Raw genomic sequence first — 22484 nt, forward strand, 5'->3', positions numbered from 1 at the left:
ACCTGATTTCTTACTGCTTAATCCCTCCTTCTAGATTGTGCAGAGCCTGGAAGACTGCTTTTATAATAGCCTTTACTTCTGACTAGTCCCTGAGAGGGAGGCTGACTTCAGCATATCAGAAATGGGCAGAAGGAGAAATATTAATTTACAAGTTGTTGAATAAATGAGCACCCCTGTGGAGGCATCTGTTTTTCTGGGTGTAGAGTTACTTTGGCTGGGTAGGGCTAAGGATCTCCAGGCTTGCTTTAAGCTGGGTTGCAGAAACAAGGCTTTTGCAGTTCTGCTCTTACAGTTTCATTGAACAAAGCCCCTGCAAAATCCTTGGGTTATGAAATATTTCCTCTCTGTCGGGTCCCAGACAAGAGATGGCATCTGCAGAGCCAGAAAAGGAAGTCCTTGCCTTATAGAGAGAGCTCTTGGTGTGACACAATGGCTGATATAAAGTGTCGGGGGAGCTGAGTAGAAGGCAAAGGAACAAAGGAAGATCGAGATTCGGTGGCTGTCTCGGGCAAAAGGAAAGTGGGAAGTGCCTTGGGCATGGATAAATTTAAGGCTGCACTTGTTCTGGCTGGGGTAGGGGATGCTCTCGGTTATCGCAATTTCTCCCGCGAAAACAATGCCTTAGGAGCAAAAATCCAGCAGGAGCTGAAGGAAATCGGAGGGCTCGAGAACCTGGTGCTGTCTCCTGACAAGTGGCCAGTAAGTGACAACACGCTCATGCACATGGCTACAGCTGAGGCTGTCATCACAGGTAGGTACGGCGGGAACAGCGGCCACGGGCTGCAGAGGAGCTGTGGAGCTGCTGCATTCTTAGAATAAGCTTGATTGCTGGGGAGATCATGAGAAAGCGTGTCAGAAATGCTGCTTTTGTGAATAAGAATGTGCATTAGCTTGGCTGCTCCATGAGCACAATCCTGTGACCCTCTCACAGATTGGGGGATCTTTATTTCTGGAGCATGGACAGGCTCTTCCTATATTTTCCCCAGAGATATACAGTTGGTAAAAGACAAATATCACATGTCCAGCATAACAAACTAATTGACAAGTAGATTATCTGTATGCTGGAGTACATCAGGGAATAATATAGCTACTAGAGAGTCTTCTGTAACAGATAAGAATTCCTCCGAGTGCATTTTTCACATGTTCGTGTCCAGGCTGGAGTAGAGTTACCTTAGTACCTCTCTCAGGCTAAAAGCACTAGTGCTGTCTCCTCTTTGCTGCCCCTCAAACAAAGGGTTACATCTGTAAAAGCTTATTTATTTTATAAGGAGAGCTCCATGTCTTTAGTCCAAAAAGTATCCTAACACACTGTATTTATAATGAAATCTGTCAGAATAGTGGAAGTTATTAAGATGTCTTCTAAAATCACAATGTTTGAGAAAGAACATTTGTTTTTTCTTGAGATGGGGGTAGTGTTTTTAAGATGAGAAGTGCTTGTGTTGACACCTTACCCATCAAACTGGAGCTTTCTGAGACTGGCGAGATCTGGCATAGAAAGTGCACCAGAAGACAGTGACCGCTCAACAATATTTTGCCTCTTCAGAATGATTCAATTTTTCTTAAATCTCTGTAAAAGCATTCCTGATTTTTCTCAAAATCCATAACACTGGATAACTATGAGTAGCAGAAGCTCCCAGTGTAGCAGAGTATCCTTCACATCAATGAGGTTTCCTTTGTGCTAGTGTTTCACTCCTTTATCTGCCTGCTTCCAATCTGCTCTAAATTTAGTAGGTAGAGATCAGTTGAAGAGTGTGTAGGACACTTCATACTTGGCTATTAGCTAACCAATGGTTTAAGGGATAGCTAATACACTAAAGATAAGAGTAAGATGTCAGCCTATCAAGAAAAAAGATGACTAGCATATTTCTGAATATAGGCTATGATTAAATACGTATCATATGTTTCTTGCTTATTGAACCCTCTAAAATCATAACTTCTGGGTAATCAAGTCAGTTAGAACAACAGTAAAACAATAATTCTTCTCTTAAGTATAGCAGCCTGTAAATTGCTCTAAAGAAAATAGTTTAAACTACTTTTTCCATTGACTGTGTTTATCCTACACTCTCACTTCTTTCACCTGGTCAGACAAGCATTTTTAAAAGGTGCTTTCATGGGCTGGAGAGGAAACAGCAAGATGGAGTAGGGAATTTTAGAAAAAAAAATCCGCATTTCACAGCAGCATTGGTGAGTGGGATAAAACAAGTCCTTCTCTTGCTTCCCACAAGGGAAACAAGAACCACTCCTGCCCACAGCAGTGTCTCCTGACATGGGGAATGCAAAAAAGCCCCATGGCTTGCTCATGGCCCAGCCTAGGTGCCAAATCACCCTCATCAACAGAGTGAAGCTGAAGAAGGTGAACATCTGTGAGGCTGAAGGCATCTGCCACGAGCCCTGGGGACCTACCCCTGCTGCTGTGGAAACAGATTTTAAAAAAAAGGGCAGGGAAATAAGCAATACAAATATCTGTCATTCCCTGCCCTGTCCCTGCACACCCTGTTTGCCTGGCTGGCTGCCTGCTGGCCACAGCATTCCCCAGACACTCACCTGCAGTTGCAGGATATTTGTAGGCTGGGACAAACTTGAAACTTGCCCTCAAAGCCATGAAGTCCTGCAGTCATTGTCGGGGCACTCCTCGGGGAGCTCCCAGCCTGAGGCTGAGGCAGCAGCCAAGGGGCAGGCTTGTGTGAGAGGCAAAGGCTGCTCCCACCTGGGGAAGGGATTTTGGCCAGCGCTTTGGCAGCTCACAGAGAACATCCCAGGAGAACAGCCCAGGAGGGGCATGGCCACAAGCAGCCTGGGCTGTGGGCACTGCTGCAGACTGAGCTGCTGCTCCCCAAATCCACCGTGTGCCCTGACTGAAAGGCTGATCTGACAAAGAAGGACAGACACAACATCTGCTCCCAGGAGGAGTCTGTTCTATAAGGAGGAACAAGGACAGCATCCTCAAATGCAGGAAAACTACCTCTGTAACAACAAAAGCGTTGTCATTTTCCTCTCTTGCTTACACATGGGTTAAAAAAAAAAATAAGAGTTTATTTCTAAAGAAAGAACCTGTCCTATTGATAGCTGAGACAGCAATCTGGCTCCAGGCATGGGGAGCTATGGTGGGCTTGAACAGCCTGGAGGTGCTGGAGCACAGGGACTCTGTGCTCTGGGGACAAGATTTCTGCAGGAGCTGCCAGGCATAAACCCTGCTCCTGGCTCCCACCTGGATAAACTGTGACACCTGACTCCTAAATCTGGAAAGAGCTGGCAGCTTGAAAATGTCTTGTTTCTTCAGGGATGTTATGTGGGATGGCCAGTGTAACTGGTAGGGTATTATTTCATGTGAAACAAGAGGAATCTTTGTTCTGCTCTTCATCTTCTTTTCTGCCTGCCTCCATAACTGGTACTTCAGAATGTCTCTTGCTTCTGGGACTCCAAACTTTCCCCTAAGTTAAATTGTGGATTTCCGGAATTCACCATCTCTGACAAAATGAAGATATTTTTAGAAGAACTCTCCCTGCTGTGCCATTCAACCTGTGCAACTAACCAAGTATTAAATGGGGTTTCTCTAAGTATGCAGAAAATATATAAGTGGATAAATCCCTTTGGCCTCTGTTCCCACTGATTGCACAGCTGTAATAGATGCCAGTGGAAGGTTTTCAGGATTCTTCAAGACCAACAACAGACAACATCAGCTGAGAGGAGCAGCAATACTGAAGAGTCTATGTTTAACAGAGGGAAGGTTCCTCCTTAGGCAAGACTGTAGGACTTTGTAAAAACAATCTATAAACAGATGTTATTAGTGAACTTATTACAGAGAGAAATTTATGTGCTGGAAACTACCTCAGGCAGTTGAGATTTACTACTCTTACTGATTTTTACAGTATTTTTTTTAAAACCTCACTGTTCATGATATTATAAGATATTTGGAACCCTGCATGAAAGACTTACAAATTTTAGACAAAATACATATAACATACAAATTTAAAAAAGGAAATTGCAATTTGTTTTTTTATCTAGTAATACATATCTCTTAAAGTGATTCCGTAATGTGGCAATTAAAAAAAAAAAAAAGACTTTCATTTTTAAATTGGATTCATGTCTGTAAAGGCAGGGGCTGAGCCAGCCACATCTGGCTTTACCCAGAGCCCATGGCAGCCACTCTGTCACCTGACAGTTGATCACCTCTGTAATGATTTCACACCACAGAGCTTAAATAAAGGCCCTCAGCAGCTACTGTTGATTAACAGAGTGCTTCATCATGCCTGTGAAGGAATTAAATGTGGAAAGAAAAGAAGAGGAAGATGAGAGCTGAGAGTCAAGACCATTGTCCCTCCAGCCTGCTGTCATGTTGTGTAAAAATGTGACAGCGGCACCAGAAGCATGACTCAGTATATTGGGAGTGGAAACAGGAATATTTCTCAAATGCACGGTGAGCTTGTTTGCATGTTTGTGTGCTCCTCTGCCTTCACACAACAACCTTCTCTTCCCTGCTCTGGGCAGATTACTGGTGTTTGGAGGACCTGTACCGCGAGCTGGTGAAGCGCTACGTGGATGCTGTGGAGAAGCTCTCGGGCCGGCGGCCGGACCCCGCCACCATCGAGGGCTGCAGGGAGCTAAAGCCAGACAACCACCTCCTGGCCTGGCACACACCCTTCAATGAAAAGGGTACAGTACCACTTTCCTTGTAGAGGGCCTGGCTGGAATAGTGCATGCTCTCTGTGTTTGTGGCTATATGGAAATTGTTTCCTTTTCCCCTGACATCAAAGGCCACTACCCCTGAAACGTTTCCATGCTTGCCTGAGGATGACAAGAGATCTGCCAAGAATTCCTTCTGTAGGGCACTGTGTCCTCTTGTAAGCAAACCCCTCCCTCTTTAACATCTATTTAAAGAGACTTTGTCCTTGGCTCTGTGCCTCAGGGTCCAGATCTTTGTCCTTGAGTTTAATGGTTATTTTAAGAAATATTTTCTGCCATTTTTCCTTTAAACATTTGTAGACTTGGATCTTTTCAGTTAAACCAGATCTGAAACAAAATGCCAAGCCTGTAAATTGCTAGAGCACCAACACGTTCACTGAATGGAAAGCAGAGACTTCTCTCCATTTGGATGCCCTGCTAACAACTATGATTGTTTTGTTGATAGTCCCTAATATTCCTACCCTGGTTTACCTATGCCTGTCCCTCTCTTTCTTTCCCTTTATGATAATTAACTTTTGCAATGAATAAAATTTCTACTTAAAGGTAAATAACGTGCACACAGCTCTGTGCACACACATACACACACAGAGCTATTCATACTGAAATCCTGTAGAGACACCCCATCATCAGAGAGGGGGAACCCAGACAGCCACAAACGGTGTCAGCTCACACCCATGGTGGCTGTGTCCATGGTGTGACACTCAGCCACTGCAGAGCACACTGCCTCAACAGAACTGCCTATTGATGCCACACCATGGCAAAGACCCGGTGGCACAGTGCCATGGCTATTTCTGGGTCTCTGCAGCCAGTTTTCTCTGACGAATAAAGCATCTCTCACTTGACCCCTGCTCCTCTCAACAGCTGCTGGGAGTGAAAAGGGTGTATTCTTCCCACCCCGCTATCAGCCAGCCAGAACTGAGAAAGTGCCCCTTTGGCAGTTGTTATGTGTTTTGTGACTGACAGTGGATAAAATTTGGGGAAAATAATGGTGGGAGCTGCTGTTGGCCCCAGGTAGCTCTTAACATTGTTTGACAAGCAGTTGAGTATGGCTGTTGCAGTGGACTCATGATCCACCGCAGTATTGGAGCTACCAGTCTTCTTTCAGCCTTCCTCCTCCCCAGCTTTCCATGGACTATCTCCTTTGGGGATACTCTGGGCTAGAAGAATCTAAAATTAATTCCTTCCTTGAGATCTGGCAGCTAAAAGCCACTTTCTCCATCTGGTCTGACAAATAAGCTTTCAGTACATTTCAGGAAGCCTTTTTTTCACCCTGAGAGCAGAAGAACCTGAAGTGAAGATGTTCTGTTTTCTATGGGACCCAATGGTGCTATGGACATAATTAACTTTTAATTGAATTTGCACAAAATTCTTCTTGAGGCAAAACCATGCCACAGGCATTGAATGCCTGGGATTGCATGCCTAGCACTCAGACTATATTTTGGATGGGCTGGAACCAACAGGCTGATTTGCTGTGGGCATTCTATCTTATCTTGCTTCCAGCAATAATTCATGTGCCAGCATTCATGGACTTATCTTAGGTAATTTTGCATTGCTTATGGATGCTTCTCTGCTCAAATTCTTGTGGGTTTAGTCAGCATACTAAATCCCTAAGTCAAATTGCCCTATGTGTCTCTACCACCTCATGTCATGCTCGTTGCCACACTCATTGCAGAGATACCTGGATTATGTTAGAGGCTGATGAGATTCCTGTGACCACCAGAAAACCTGCCCAAGATTGTCTAACACCTTCCATTTTAAGAGCTTGTTTACAATTTACAACACGATAAGCACAAGGCTAAAATTCTCTCCATTAAGAGTTTGCCTCTGTTTGTCTGTAAGTACTCGTTTAAAGTTTTGATGCAGGTGAGTCTGCTGTTTCTGAGACACATTAAAATGTTTTGACCCAGTGCCAAAGCTTCCAATTCTTCAGAAGAGAATAATTGATGTTATAGAACTGGAACTAAAATTTAAATAAGGTAGTACCCCCTGAGCCAGATATTTGCTTTTGGAGTGACTGCAGAGGGCCAGTCAAATGGTGGGTCAAATAGCTGGGCCCTACCTGTATCACATGTATTTCAGGCTGAGACTGCTGCATCCAAGCAGGTCTTTATTTGCAGCTGTAGAAGCAACTTCTGGGCCTCCTGGAAGCATCTGAGAACTTTTTGCAGGTGGTATTGGCAGAGGACCATGAGGGAAAAGTGTGAGGAAAACTGAGGAAAGTGAGGGGAAAGTTGAAGAGAAGGTTAAGCTGCAGATGCACAGGAGATAAAGGTGCTGGGCTCTAAGTTTTCATGCAGAATGATCTGTCATCACAAAAGGCACATCCTCTTCAGGGCTTAGCATCCATTACCCTAATCTTTGTTATTCTACATGTGTTGAGTGAAGAAAATCACACTGAGGTATGACATACTAAAAAAGAATAATGTAGTGCATGAATGAAAAGGAAAATAACTGGGAAACGGATAGGTACAGCAAAAATTCACTGTCTCCTCCAGGACAGCAACTTCAGGAGACTTCTAATGAAACTTGGAGGTCATGAGCTCAAAGCAAGACAAAAAAAAAAAGGACTTCACACAACACCTACATAAACTGCATAACTATTTTCCAATGCCAATTTGCACATGCTACAGTTCATGTGAGTTTGAAAACAAGCTGGGCAAATTCACCCAGGGGAAATCCTTCAAGGGTTTTTAAGCAGAAAGATGAATAGCCAGCTGCCTCCTGGATCAGGGAGACAAATTGTCAGCAGCTTAGTTAGTACAAGGGGATAATGTGACTTTTACTCTTTCTTGAGTATCCTCTTCATTGTCAGACATGATAAGTTGGCTTGACCTTTGGTCTGATCATGGAGGACAGTCCTTACGTTGTCACACGTGCCACTCCTGTTGCTTGGACTAGTCTTACTGTCCCTGTGTTCTCAGTTCAAATGGTAGATGTGAGAGATGGGATTTAGCGCCCTGCAGCTCTGTATGGGTTTAATGTTGCTCCATGTGATGGAATTTTTTGTTACCAAGTTTACTTGTCTAATTCTGCAGAAGGTTTTAATGGAACTTCCCAGACGATAGGAAGGCAATGAAGTGGCAAAGACAAGCTCCTCCAGACCAGCAGTCAGATTACTGTAGTACATCTTCCACTTTGGATATACTGAGAGATGTCATTTAATTAGCAGCTTTGTGTAGTGCAAGAGCCTCCCCTCTTGGACATCCAGCATGGACTGTGTCCTTTGGAGAAACCAGGTCTGCACAGTGAACACTCATCTGCTACTCTATGGCAGCAGATGATTTAATGAAGAGCTTGGTCTTGCAAGCAGGAGATATTTCTCCCAGTTGAGTGGTGCCCTGGGAGATTGGATTTCCTTCCTGACTCTTCCTTTTGGTTTCCATGTGATCTGTGGGCTGGGCAGACAGTTTCATCTGCTCCTGGAGAGCTGCTCTAGGGGAGAGGAAGAACTCTTTTCATAAGAGAGAAATTCAGATATTGCACGTGGAAATGCCAGTACGTGGCTTATGTTAGTTTGGCTCAGGTTTCAGTTTGGTTTGAAGCAGATCTCACTGCCACCCCCACTACTCCACTTGGATTACACTCATAATCTTAGGACGTTGGAGCTGGAGCCACTTGGCATGAGACTTGATGGCAAGAGATGTTCCAAAAGAGCCCCTGGTGCTTTGCTGTCACAGCAGACAAAGCCCAGTGAAGCAGCTGAGGGCTCTTCTCCAGATAAGTGACTGAAAGCTGTGACCCTGGCTCCTTGGCATCTGCTGCTTCAATTCACTCTGGCCCCCGAGCTGCTCCTACTATGCCATCATACTCACTAATGGACATGCTGCCTTTTCCATGCTGCCTGCCTGGGAAAGACAAGGAGAGTGGGCTCCTAATGCAGGTTCACACAAGCTAAAATTAGGTGGCATAAATATGCCCCTTATCTTCCAGGAACCTAGAAGAGAAATGCTGATTGCTCTCAGCTATTCCCAAGGTCACTGGGAAGTGTGATTGAGCAAAGACAGCTCTGAAAAATGCCAAGTACTTTGAAAAATAGAAGCCTATCCATCTCAGGGTGGTTGCCTGCAATGAGTTAATGCTTTTTTGGGCATTGGCTCACCAGCTGCAAAGAGGAGATAATCACCTCACTGGTGCCTGGTGAAGATAAGCTCATTAAAACTTCTCCGGGATCCTAAAATTACTGTGATAAGTACTGCAGAGAAACTCATTAGTAAGTTTAACTCCATTCAATGAAGTGTTTAAAAGTTGAACACCTGGGATCACACATTCAGTGCTAAGGATTAAAAGTAATTCTGAATTAGCTCTTCAATAAACAAATTTTGTACTACATGGGGGTGGAAGTTCCCAAGACTAAGCTTGCTAAGTGTAGGCTGTAGCACAACAAGCACTAATTTCAGGTTGCATGAGAAACTTCAGTTGTGACATCGCCTAACTGTAGGATTTGGCTCGGTAGCCTTTAGTTTCTTTTGGACACATTATTTTTGTACGTAGCAGAAACTGGTGAGGCATTAAAATTGAAAGGTGAACTGTGAAGCTCATGTGAAGTGTTTTAATTGTGTTTACAACTATAAAATAAGGGTGTGTGGAAATGTATCTGTTTCTCAAGTTCTCTTTCTGGTGTGGGTTCCCAGAGCAAGCAAAACAGAAGTCAGCCAAAAATGAATGAAGATGGGATGAGAGTTTGGATGAAATAAGTCCTGTGAACAAGAGAGCACACGGCTTTCTGAGCTAACTGTGGTCTTCATAGCACTTGATTATACTGGCATATTCCTGTAAAAACAGAACGACTGTGTAGGAGCAAAATTCCTCACAAGAAATTTTCAAAACTTGTAACTCATTTTGCATGGTAATTTCCCATTCCCAGGAAAGTTCCCTTCCCACACATGAACTGAATTAATGAAGTTCACTTGTCTCACATTTTATCAACATATTTGTGTGAGATCAGTCTCCTTTTAAATGCATGGTGTTATCCTTTTGCTCTAGGTTCTGGATTTGGAGCCTCCACAAAAGCCATGTGTTTAGGGATGCGATACTGGAAGCCAGAAAGGCTGGAGTCGCTCATTGAAGTGAGCATTGAGTGTGGACGAATGACTCACAACCATCCCACAGGTAATGCCTGCACTCTGACATCCCCTCAGGCAGCTTTGCTCTTCTGCAGGGACTGACATGGCTCCTGTGAACTCCCCTGGTTAACCCACTTCTGCTTTGCAGGCTTCAAGGCCTCAGTTTGAACTTTGCTTGGTTGATACATGCATGTATATATTACTTATGTAGGCTTATATATTTGCTTGTATATTATGCTTACAGCATCCTCAAGCACAGATGTTTTCTCTCCTAAAATCCCAAAATGTAAACATAACCTGCCTTGTCCAAAGCATATTCATGTTAGTTCCCCCGATCAAATTTTAGGATTCATGTATATCTAGATGACTCACTGTTACCATGCAAATTTATGGTTCAGGGGATAACAACATTTTTCTCTTGGCAGGTTTTGTCATATCCAATCACCATAGGTAAAGGTAGTAAGCCAAAAAATCCTAACTCCACATATTTTAGGACACAATCTGAAACATTTTCTAAACAAAACCTAAATAAGCATATTTAATATTGTTTTTAATATTCAGGTCTGTCAGTCTGATAATGTTATGCTATGTAAACACGTATTCATTCTGTCTGTTTTAAACAGCAACAAATAAAACCATAATGAATGGTGATATGTTCAACACACTCAGTGCTATGAAGCATTCAGAAAAGTCATTATGATGCCATAAAATTAGGGAAAAGCATTCAAAACAAAACAGAAAATTAGGCTGGCATGTAAAGTCTGTGGTGCATGAGCAGCCATAAAACTGCTTGTAGTCTGTGTCCCTCATGTCAGAAAGGGCTTATGAGACCCAGAAAATGGCAGCAAGGTGGATCCAAGTTGTCAGACACCTTCCATACAATGAGAAATTACATCCAGAAGGAGTTTTCAGCTGGGAAAAGAAACAAGTAGCACAGCAGGAAGGCAGGAAGGAGAGGGGTGGAAGGACCCCACGCACCTCACTGCCATCCTGAAACGTGTCAGGGAAATGTCAGTTGTGATCCTCATAACTCAAACTCAGAATACCCAACAAGTGTGTCAGTTGGGACTGAAACACGAAGACAAAGGAAATACTTGCCCCTGTTATGCACAGTGAAGCCTCAGACCTTGCTGCTACAGGCCGCTGCAAAGTCCACAAGTATGCCTGGGTTCAAAGGAGACCAGGCAAAGAGGCTGTCTTGTCAAAATCAAACAAGCCGTGTAATTAGAATGGCCCCTAAAACTAGCCTGGTTGCTCAGGGGAATGGAGAAGCCAAACCACTTCACTCTGGGCTTCCCTCTGTCCTACAGAGGCAGACACCTTGCCCAGGTGTGCTTTCTTCCCCAGAGAGGAGCAGCAGGCTCTGTGAGGGCTGCCGTGAGCAGGGACAGCAGGGTGACAGCTACAGGGGGTGGGCAGCCTGGGGAGGGGGCAGGAGGAGACTGCCAGCCCCTGGACACCTTCAGGGCACACCCCAGCCTCTGCCACCCTCTGAGTGAGCTGTCCCCTGCCCCCTGCTAGCCCTTTGATTCACAATCTAAACCCTCTGCTGCCACCTTCACAGTAAACGTGGCCTTCAAGGATCTTTGTGGCATCTGGCCTAAATGCTGTTTATGTGTGAGACCCTTTGGGCTGGGTCTACACGGGCTATTCTTTATGAGAACATCTATGGGACTCAAGCTGAATGTGCTTTGGGCCTGACCCAGTATTGCAAGTCTTGTGGCAGAGGGAATTAGTAAACACCTCATCTAGGCTTGTCACCTCCTAAGATAATTTGTTTTATCTTCAGCAAAACACACAAAATTCATGATTACCTCTATGCATGAGTGAACACTTTTGGACCCATGCACTGAGAGAAGAACCTGCATCAATACTTTGCTCAGCTAGGATTTATTTAAATGACTGACTGGTTTTCTTAAGCCTCTTTTGCACACTGCACCAGGTTGGTTTTTTGCCCTTGCCAGAATGCCAAGAGGACAAATACAAGAAATGAGCTGTGTTTCTGGTGTCATGGAAGTGTTGAGTGCCCATCAACAGTTATAACATTTGTAATATTTAAAATGTTGAAATATTTGTGACCAAAGTAGAGGACAAGCATGTCTTCCTTAGACAATTTCTTCCTTCTTCTAAGGGGACATGGGTTTGTTCTCTTAGAGTTAAATGAGCCAGAAATAGTGTCAGATCTAGCAACGACAACTCTTAAACTGGATGATGCTGTAAACAAGCTGATATAGCCTGTAATTGAATCACTTTGTACAAGTCAATTATTTCATGTGACTTCAATTAGAAGATTTTCAGTATCCCATTGGTAGATGATGTTTATTTTTGACCCCTACCTCAATTTCTATCACATTACACCACTGAGAACAGAAGCTCCCTTCCATGTAAGATAAGTCGCAAACCAAGGGGCAGCACTCAATAGCCAATAATCTCGACATGCCACAAGCCAGGCTGCAAACAGGCAGAGAGGGGTTGTGTACATTTGTTAATCTACCTGACAGCCATGAGGCATTCCACTGGTGATTTTAAGAGGAAAAACAAGGACAAAAGGATGGTATCAGCACAGATGCACACTGGTAATCATCTTTATTTGTGAATTCCAGGTTTCCTAGGGTCCCTTTGCACAGCTCTCTTTGTGTCATATGCAATACAAGGGAAACCCCTTGCTCAGTGGGGCAGAGAAATGATGAAGGTTGTGCCCATGGCTGAAGAATACTGTAAGAAGACCATTCGTCACATGGCAGGTACCAACGCTGGATCAAATGTTTATTTTCTTAAGGCTATCTTTAGCTGGAAAGGCACTGAAGAAATGTCACTCCCTAGTCTTTACACCTTTCTGCTTTCCCCCCTCTCCCTCCAGAGGTTGTCCTGCTGCTTTCTCTGCTCAGAGAAGTAAGCCCTTCACAGGTGGTGCCACCTTCTTCTACCACCAGTTAGTTCCCTGGTGTATTGGTAGCAAAAATACAAAGCAAAGCAGCAAAGACCATGCCCTACTGCACAGTTTTATTTTCAGGGAATCTTCAGAGATTGCTGGGCAGGGGGGAGGAAGGAAATTATTTTTAGCAGGTCATTAGGCAAACTGACTGCTGAGATTAATTATTCAGCTGCTTTCCATCAATTAGTGCAGTTCAACATCTTCCTTAAGGAGAACCACTGCCACTCCTCATCATACCAGGAAAATTTCACCTGAGATGCCTCCTGACCAAGAGTTGGCTTTTGACCACAATTCAGATTTGCCTTGTTGCTTTTCTGAACAGATTTGTTTCAAACAACTAAGTGTTACCCAACTACTGAACTTGATACTACCACTTTATTATTGCTATGCATGTGGTCTTTGGGGCAAAGGTACCTTAGTCCCCCCTTGCCAGGAAATGATGTTTGGTGAGACCTGCCGTGGACCGATGAGTATCGTTCCATGGAAACATCCAGGTAAGAGATTAAGGGACAGCTGTTGAAAAAGACTGAATTCTATAGAAATCTTTACTCAAGAGCACTCAGAAATTAAAATTAACCCCTGAAGAAAAGCTGCTGCTTTAAAATCTGAAAGGAGCTCCGGGAAGGCTTTCTGAAAGACCCTGTGTTTTCATCTGTGCCTCATTGCACACCAGGATTTTTTTAGCAGAGACCCATGAGGAGCAGGTGCAGGATTAATGTGATCAAGCTTCTCTCTGAGTGGCTTTGCAGCAGGTCCCTGTCACTCCAGTGGAGCAGGACCCCTCGTGTGGAGGTATGTGTGCTGGGCTCCTGAGGCATGCCCTCCAGCCAGTGCCCGTATTGTTGAGCTTCATCCTATTTTGGTAATGGGAAAAGTGTCCTGCATTAAAGTTAAGCTCCTTGGCTGCTGAGATGTGCTGCAGAGAAATCCTGCCAGAGTCCTCCAGTTTTAGAAAATCCTATTTTAGCTATATTATCCCCCGTGGATAACAGAGAGTTTGTTATCCATGTCACAGAGAGTTTGACTCTACACCCCTCTCTGATATCCAGTTGCAATTACTGGCCAGATGGTTCCATGGACCTGAATGTGGCCACCACCTCAGCTGGGCTCAAGGGATGGTGCAGAGCCTTGCTAGGGGTAGTGCCATGGGATTCTGGCCATGGTACAGATCCACCCAACAGAAATCTCCTTCAGCCGCTTGATCCCTCTATTTCTGATACTGTGGGACAAGCACCTTGCTTGTTAAGGTGCTACATAGAAAGCACTCAGTTCTGAGACATTTATGGTTTATTGTCATGAGGGAATAAGGGAAAAAAGCCCACAAACAAATAACCAAAAAGCCAACAAAAAAAGGAACAGACAGGTCAGGTCACTCACATTTCTAAAAGTTGTCATAACCAGCTGCTCTAGTGGGTGTTGATAGTTTACATTTGCTTTGCTTACATTTGTTTTCCTCTAAATGCCATAAATACATCTAGATGCTCTCCTTGATCTGTTGGCTGTAAATGCCCTTTCAGTCTGTTTTTGTAAACACCTCCCCTTTTTAGGGTTCTGGTGGATGGAATGAGGCCAAGCTGGGTCATAGTCTCAGAAAAAGGGCAGCTGGACATTTCCAGGTGTCTCAGGCACATGGTTGAATGCTCATCACTGGCTGGGACACTGGCAGCTGACAACTTTGTAAAAGTTTCAGGTCCTACAGAGCCACTTGGATTTTTACAAAAGTCCCTTAAAGATCTTAATTTCCAAAGAAAGTCACCACTGTGGCATTTTAGGAAAAGAAGCAAAATCAGATTACATCCTTCAGGTGAATGGTTTGGTTGTGCTTTGTGCGTGCTTCTCAGCCCTTGCAGCACACACCACTGAGCAGCCAAGCAGGAGAGACACAGGGAAAAGAGGGAATGCTAAACTTTATTTTGCACCCATAGTCCCATCCCAAATTGCTAGTTTGCCTTGGCACACTCAGCCATCCAGGCCACCCCTCTGTTCTCTAACTCCTGACCCACCCCACAGCTTGCCAGGCAGGGTTTCCCTCAGGTCTCAGTTCTGCAGGCAGGTCCATGGGTATGCGCTTAACAGTCCAGTGTGGCTGACTTGGGTGCCTTTTTAAGCCTTTATAAAAACAGTGAACCAGAGCATTAGCTTGAAAATAAACTAAGTTTAATAAGTTTATTTACACAGGAAACATTAAGCACGATTAGAGATCACTCCCCAAAGTGAAAGAAAAAAAAGGAGAAAGACAAATGATTATTTAAAAAGGCTTATTTCTACAGGCACAGGTAACAGATGTGCATTTTATTTAGCCCTTTGCTACATTTGATATGTATTACAATATATGCAAATGAGAATTTTGGACTTTCCTATGTTTTTTCCTAATGATCACACAATAAATGAGATGCAAATAGAACAGAAAGACTGGAGAATTTATCCAAATAAAAATTGATAACTGAGGTAGGTGGCAAATCGTATTTAGGATGTGGAAGCAATTTTAGATATTCTTTAATCATAATAAAGGAATAAAAACTGACAAAGAATTTATTATTTTTTTTGTTGACTCATATCTTTTCCTTGGAGTGCTTTTCTGAAAATTCTTGTAAAATTTCATCTTGATATATATTAAATGACATTAAAATAGCACAAAATTCTGAAAGTATTTTCTTCATTGCATCCTCTGTTTTCAATTAGAAGTCTCACTCCATACATACTTAGTATATATGCAGTATATTACTGTAAAGTCCCTGGGGTTTCATGTCAGTCATTATCCTGAAAATATGTTAAAGTAGAACTGAAAATGTTCTTGAAATGAAATACTACATCATTAATTTCTTTTGCTTCAGAATATCAAGAGCACTGGTTTTACTTTGAAGCCAAGTGGCAGTTTTATTTGGAGGAGAGAGAAATCAATGAGGAAAATCAGAATCAACCTGTCTTTCCAGCCAACTATGATGCAGAGGAGAGAGAAAAGGTAACTGCAATTTCCAGAAGTTCTTTGGATGGCTCTGAACCAACAGAGGTATTTTCAAAGAGACCACTTTTTTTAACTGATGACAGTACCAGTGTAGTACCTGAGCAGGTACAAAATATGGGCCAAGGCTGAGGGTAGAAAAGGCAAATGTCCTGCCTGGAGCTCTCATTAAAGCCTAATGGAGCTGTGGCCAGAGTCTGATGAAAATACCCTCAGGTATTCGAAGCTGGATTTTGTCTTGTTTAGTGGAGGGTGTCCCTGCTCCTGGCAGGGGACTGGAACTCAATGGTCTTTAAAGGTCTTTTCCAATCCAAACAAGTCTATAATTTTTTGGTCCTTTGAGCAGAAGACAGACATCCCAAGTGATTGATTTGCTGCCAGCTTGGTCTGTGCCAAGCTAGTTTTAAGTGTCTTGAGAGATGGTGTTTCACCACATTCCATGAGATACTATTTTATAATGTACATGATCTTTTCTTTGCTGGCTATATCTTGTTAACTGGAGAGAAATAATGTGTCTTCTTCCCTGCTGTTTACAGCTATCTGATATGGGCTGGCTCCCCCCAAAGCTCTCCACTTAGCAGCTAAGCAATAAGTATGTGGCTCTTGACACCTTTTGCCATAAATCAATCCCTTTTTTCCAGATTATGTAAATATAGTTCTATGCTTATGAGCCACTTTGTGTATTTTTAGGTGATGAAGTCTGATTGACTGTGGATAATAAGAAACTGCTCACTCTAAGTTTAAAGAATATTCCTTTCCAGGTTTATTTTACTAATTCAGTGCCAAGAATTTGCTACTAGCTTTATATTCCTTCCAGTACTACTGAAGTCTCCGCAGAGCTTTAGGAGAGATTAAACCAAACAGCAATTTCCCATAACCATTTCAAGAGGGAACTGTATGAACTTCTAATGCAAAAGCAAATTTTACCTTTGTTACCCTAGCCCAACTATTTTGGCCTACTGAGCTATGTATTTTGATAAACAAGAAAGGAAAAATGGTGCTTGAGCCTTAAACTCCCCCATCAGGCAGATATAAGATACTTTATTAGTGTACTAGCAGCTATGGAAAGAATAGATGAGGAGAAGGTAACTGCTTTGCCTGCTTTTTCCCCAAGAGTGCCCTCCCTTTGCCTTCCCTCCAGACTAGCTGTCCCCTTGTGTTTGGGAATACAGCCAGTAGCCTTTCCACATGCAGAGCACCAGTGTCTGGCACAACCCTTGCCCACAGATCACCACATGTGTTCCTGCTTGGCCAGGTGCACCTTTCTGCCAGCTGTATGTGAAAGTGAAGCCCTCAAATGTGGCTTGGATTGATCCAAGCACATTTCAAAGGCAATTTCCCTCCCAAAAAGAAATCACACCCTGAAATGTTTAGCAGCAAAGGCCATATTCTCTAGAAGCTGCCATATATAATTTTTCAGCGATGTGCCTTTGGAAGATGCTAGATATATGGTGAATGGGCAGACATTGCTCAACATGTGGGATCAGCCTTGGCTCTGCAAACAAAATACTCACCTGACTCACTTTCCTGTGATGGACACAGTGTGCTACAAAGTGAAGGAGGAAAGAAACCAAAGACATCCAGGACAATTAGATTATAAGAACCTTGTTCCCTTAAGATGAAGTTGCTTAACCTAGCATTGAGAAAGAACCCAGAAAGGTGGGAAAAAAAAAAAAAAAAAAAACTATGGAAAAGGAGGGCTAGCCAGCAGAGGGTCAGTTCCTGAAGGGTGGGGAAGTCAGAGGCAGCTGTAATTACTGGTGGCAGAGGTTGACAGCAATGAGGGGAGATGTGAATTACCTCCTGGGCTTGGCAGCAGCTCAGTGCCTTCAGCAGGAGAGTCCATGCTTACACCCCATCCAAGTCCCAGGTCCTTGCTGGCCCACCCAAGGGAAGCTGGGCTGGTGCCACAGCACAGGGCTGCACAAGGGTGCTGGAGCTGAGAGGAGAATGAAGCAGTTTGGGAAGTGCTGCCTTGGGGCAGTTAAGTCCTGCCAGGTTCAGTCCCAGGACAGCTATCTGCAATGTAAAGCTGTTTCAGCAAGGCAAGATGACATCAGACATGTGCAGAGCATCAGGGATGAGCAGGAATAACTGGGGTGACACTTGAGCAGCCTGGCTGCACACCCAGAATAGCCCCTCTGTGCTGAGCCCTCCTGCCTTTGGTAGCATTGAAAGTGTCTGTGCTGCTCCACCAGCATCCAAACTGCAGCAATAGGGCTGGAAAATTGCATCAGGCAGAGGATGGCATACAGGCATAAATAATCCCTCTAAATTGTAAAAAGAAAAAAAAAAAAAAAGAAAGAAATAGAGTGAAGCTGCACTCTGGCATGTTTGATGTAAGTGTAGATAAATCTCAACCAAGTATGAAATAGGTCAGGTGAAAGTTAATAGAGAGAAATGCCAGCTCTTCACACTTGATGCAGAAGCCAAGAGCCAGCCAACCAGGAACATCCAACTTGCCATGATGTAAGTTAAACTTCAGGAAATAAAGTTGCCCATTTCTTCATAGGGCAATATTTTTTAACTACAAATTTCTTCATGTTGAGATAATTTGGGAATGGAAGTATCTGCTCTAGAGAAAATCCAATTTTCCTTTGCAAATCTCCAAACTGGGTTTGGAGCTCTTTGTCCTGCCTTCTTCTCCTAAGGAAGGACTGTTTTTTACATTTGCAAATTATTTTCCCTTTTGTTCAACAACTACTTTTAGAAGAGGAGAGAAAAGGCTTGATGTTGTCATAGTATTGCAAAAGTTCCCATACCTTCTCAGTGATTTCTCACAGGCAGCTCTTCACAGCACAACCAACAAACTCCAACTCTCAGCTCTACCAGCTAACTCACTCTTTTGTAGCACTCTTCTTATTGGACACAGCTGTGGCCTATTAAGGGCAGGCGTGTTCCTAATCTTTGGCGATTAGCACAGCTGCAATTCCTCAGGGGTGAGACTACCTTCTGCACTATCTTTATTTTCTTACATTCTCCACAGCTTGGCAAGAAAAAGAGAAAGGGACTTGAATCACATAGTCTGAAATGAAGGCCCCAAAGAAATTACTGGATCAGAACATTTTCACCTCCCATGAAAATTTGGCTAATTGAAACATGTGCAAATGTGTGATAAGAGGAGCTGAGAATATTCCCAGAGGCAGTAAGAGGACTGATGAAGCGTGTCCTTACCTGTTGTCATATAGCGCAGGGGTTCTATTATCATTGCATAGCAAGGGCTCCATATTGCTAGAGTTCCATATCTCCCTGATGTTTCTTGTAGGCAGCTCCTCTAGGCACTGACTCTTCCTTGTCCTCACAGCAACCAACTGACTCCACTTCCCTCAACCCACTCTTTTATAAGTGGAATCCACTCTTCTGATTGGATACAGGTGTGGCCTGTTAACATCAGGCCTGCACCTAATCCTTAGTAATTGGCTCAGCTGAAAATCTTTAGGGGGTAGATTACTTTCTATACCACCTTCATTTACCTATACTGTAGCCCCCTACACTTACCAACTGTATTTTTTTTATATGACAAGGAATTTCTAGGATGTGAACTTGAAATCTGTCTTGATCTACTTTTTGGCATTTCTGGCTTGCTTAAACCAGCCTCTTGGCCTGGTGCATTAAGCTGGGGTGCAGGCTTATACCGGGCATCACCAGAACTGCTGGAGCTGCCGCTGTGGCTCATCCCACGCCGCACCAGAGGAGCCACAGCACAGCCCCTGCTGCCCTTTCCCAGCCCTAGGAGCCCTCCCCATTGAGCAGGGGAGATGCCAGCCTGGCATGGCCTTGCCCCAGGCCTGCAGCTCCAGTGCCCTGCCCTGACTGAGCTGTGTCTCCACAGACGTACCGGCGCTGGAGCTCTGAAGGCCGGGGGGGACGGCGAGGCCACGACGCCCCCATGATCGCCTACGACGCCCTGATGGGCTGTGGGGGGGACTGGACAGAGCTCTGCAACCGCTCCATGTTCCACGGAGGTGAGGTTCCCTGCTGTGCCTCCTGCCCCTGCCAGGGCTGGGATAGAGCCCCCCTGGCTGTCAGCTGCCTCTGTTGTCCAATCTGCCATGCTGTCTGTAACATTGTCACCTCTGGTTTTAGCCTCTAAACCCCATTCTTCTGGCAGCAGCTGCCACACAAGCCATTTACAGCACTTCTCAAATGCTGCTCCATCTACATCTCATTCTTCCACCAGAGGTACATGAGGTCTAAGTCCAGTATGGCTTTCTAAAGTGCTGACAGATGCTGGCAGAACGTGGGCACCTTTGGCAAAACAACCTTTTATATGCATGTAATGAAACCAAGTTAGGGAGAAAAATAATACAGCACCCAAACAAGTGCCAGCCAGATAAAATCCAGCACTTGGAGGCACACAATTAAGTACTTCTACAGCTTTGTGAGAGGGAATTTTCTCAATAGCAGATGCATCTTGCTGGGCTTTTGGGAGGGCCAGCATAGCTGGGGGGTAGGACCCCAGCCCTGAATCACCCACTCCCTCCCTTTGTGGTGTGGGCCCTTTGCAGAGGCTCTGGGTCTCTCACCTGCCCCAACACCGTGGTGAGAGCTCACAGTCCCCACTGCAGACCCTGGCAGGCACAAACCCACAGGCACTGCATGCACAGAGCACCAGGGCTCCTCAGCAGGGCTGGATGTTTTAGAGCCTGCACTGTGCTGTGCATAGGGAAGAGACACTGTCCAGTCCAGAACCTTTGTTGTATAGTAGACACCCCTGGAGCTATTATTCCCTCCTTTGTTCTTAGCAATGGTTAGCTGCCTGCAAGTGCTGCTGTGCTGGGGCAGATCTTCCCAAACCAAGTCAGCTGCCAGCCCAGGAGTGCACACCACAGTGGCACCTCCATGTGCTTGCCTTGGCACCACTCTCTTGCTTGAGGCATCCTAGGCCTTTAGGACTGACCCAACACATCCCCACTGCACTCCATATGCTGGAATACGTGTGGAACACTCCCTCCATCAGTGTGGAATGCTCCCCCTCCCGGCAGGGCAGTGTTTGGCTGTGTGCGAAGGTGGCACTAAGAGAGCACTGCGGTTGTGTTTGACCCTGCAGGGGAGAGCGCGGCCACGGGCTCCATCGCGGGCTGCCTGTTCGGCCTGGTCTACGGCCTGAGCAAGGTGCCCAAGGGCTTGTACCAGGACCTGGAACAACGGGAGAGGCTCGAGTTCTTGGGCGAGAACCTTTACCGGCTCTCCGTGGAGGAAAAGTAAAGCAGTTTCTGCCATTTTCTCTTTCTCTAAAGATTATATCAAACCCTGTAGATATCTGACTGGCATTCATAGTGAAGGAGGTAGCCCTGAGTTAGTCTGAAGAGCTCTATGTACATTGCGTGCAAGTGAAGATAGCTGAGTTATTAGACTGATTAGAATTATTAGATTGATTAGATATACATGATATTTGTGGGTTTTTTACAGATTTAGGGATTTCTAAATATAAGGAGTGCTGCTTAAACCTCAAATGGCAAAAAAGAAATAAAACATCTTTTGACTGATTTCAGTCTAACTTGCTATAATACCACTTCTTAAACAGCTGTTTCCAGTAATTACACATATGAAATTAATTTTCAGAACTAATGCTTTCTTGCAAAACTAATGGTAGTACCCACTCACGGGGATATTCTCTGTATATTTGACAATCCTTTCACCACTGTGTCCCTCCTTGTTCTCAAATCTAATGTGTCTGTGACACTTGTAAACCTAATGTCTCATGGATTAGCTTCTAATGAATCACTGATCCCTGTATCAGCACTGTGGTGTAAGGTATTGTTACATTAGAAGCTTCCAAAAAAGGAAAAGCCAACACTAAAAATACCTCCAAGGAACAAGCAAAGCATCAGTGTGTCTAAAATTTCTGATCAATGTGTCTAAAATTTCTGAATTATGTTTTTATTCTTCTTCAGTCTTCAGAACAAAAGTTTCTCTAAAATATAACTGGCTGAAATATTTGTAAATAAATTAATCTTGCACTATTTTCTAAGTATCAGTCTTTATTTTTAGATTGAACAGATTATATGTTGCTGTATCAGTATCAGAATTTTTGGCTGAGGTCTTCAAGCAGTTGTAATAGGTCAACAGTTAGGCTGTGATACATTTCACAAGTCTGAGCACCATGAAAACCCCAAGAAGAAAAGTTACAACTGCTTTACCTTTCCCCTCCCCTTCATTTTATTATCTTTTGTTCTTTTTTTCCTTTCCTTGCCTGGCTTCATCTCACCTTTCCTCTCCAAGTTATATTTCAACATTTTTTTCTTCATTTTCTTTTTTCTTTTTTCTTTTTTCTTTTTTCTTTTTTTCTTTTTTCTAAGTTTTTTCATTTTTCTTTTAAAATTTTTTTTCTTGTCCTTTTTCATCCTGTTTTCTTCTCCTTTCCCTTTGCCTTTCCATTTTTTCCCCCTTCTTTTCATTTTTCCTTTTTCTTTTATTTTCTCAGTTTTCAAGAAAACCAGGAAACTACAATTGGGTTAGAAGTTGCATGCCATAAACAAAGCAAACAGTAGGCTTGATGAAGGAGATCCTAACGCCCCCAAAGAGCAGCACAGGCACAAATATGGAATCCTCAATGAAATAATGCAGAAGTGAGCTCAAAATTTGTTCCCACATTTAACCTCATGTTTTACTTTAGAAGTTCAGAAAGTGAGACCTACGTAATACTTTCTAATTTCCACCATGCGTGATTGCCTACGTGGTGTTGGTTTCTCCTGTCTTTCTCCAGCTGCTGAACTGTGTTTTAAAAAGATAGCTAAAAATACATGAGTACTTTCCTACGCCTTTTTCCGTGTAAGCCCTTGCTGGAATCATCACTGAGATGTTGTGTGGCAGCCCCAGGAGCAGGTGATGCCTGTCA

The 22484-nt window shown here is 43.9% G+C and overlaps 1 protein-coding gene across 3 annotated transcripts; it reads left to right on the top strand.

The window, feature by feature from the left end:
* Nucleotides 1-297: 297 nt before the first annotated feature.
* ADPRHL1 (ADP-ribosylhydrolase like 1) lies at nucleotides 298-22374 on the top strand. Of its 3 annotated transcripts, none has more exons than XM_063149911.1 (8): nucleotides 298-751; nucleotides 4489-4653; nucleotides 9667-9792; nucleotides 12350-12490; nucleotides 15516-15643; nucleotides 19476-19608; nucleotides 20694-20847; nucleotides 22071-22152. In XM_063149911.1, exons 1-8 carry the CDS (start codon nucleotides 538-540, stop codon nucleotides 22135-22137), a joined length of 1128 nt encoding a protein of 375 aa, XP_063005981.1. In that variant the 5' UTR covers nucleotides 298-537; the 3' UTR covers nucleotides 22138-22152. The 3 variants fall into 3 exon arrangements, with proteins under 3 accessions (XP_063005981.1, XP_063005982.1, XP_063005983.1); XM_063149912.1 differs by lacking the exon at nucleotides 22071-22152 and adding an exon at nucleotides 22353-22374 and having other exon boundaries at nucleotides 300-751; XM_063149913.1 differs by lacking the exon at nucleotides 22071-22152 and having other exon boundaries at nucleotides 302-751; nucleotides 20694-21609.
* The last annotated feature ends 110 nt before the right edge of the window (nucleotides 22375-22484 follow it).

The sequence above is a fragment of the Melospiza melodia genome, chromosome 2 (assembly GCF_035770615.1).
Source record: "Melospiza melodia melodia isolate bMelMel2 chromosome 2, bMelMel2.pri, whole genome shotgun sequence".
NCBI lineage: Eukaryota > Metazoa > Chordata > Aves > Passeriformes > Passerellidae > Melospiza > Melospiza melodia.

Coding starts and splice junctions, on each gene's coding strand:
- ADPRHL1 (XM_063149911.1), top strand. CDS start 538: ATGGATAAATTTAAGGCTGCACTTGTTCTGGCTGGGGTAGGGGATGCT. Junction 752..4,488: donor AGCTGAGGCTGTCATCACAG/GTAGGTACGGCG, acceptor TGCTCTGGGCAG/ATTACTGGTGTTTGGAGGAC. Junction 15,644..19,475: donor ATGCAGAGGAGAGAGAAAAG/GTAACTGCAATT, acceptor GTGTCTCCACAG/ACGTACCGGCGCTGGAGCTC.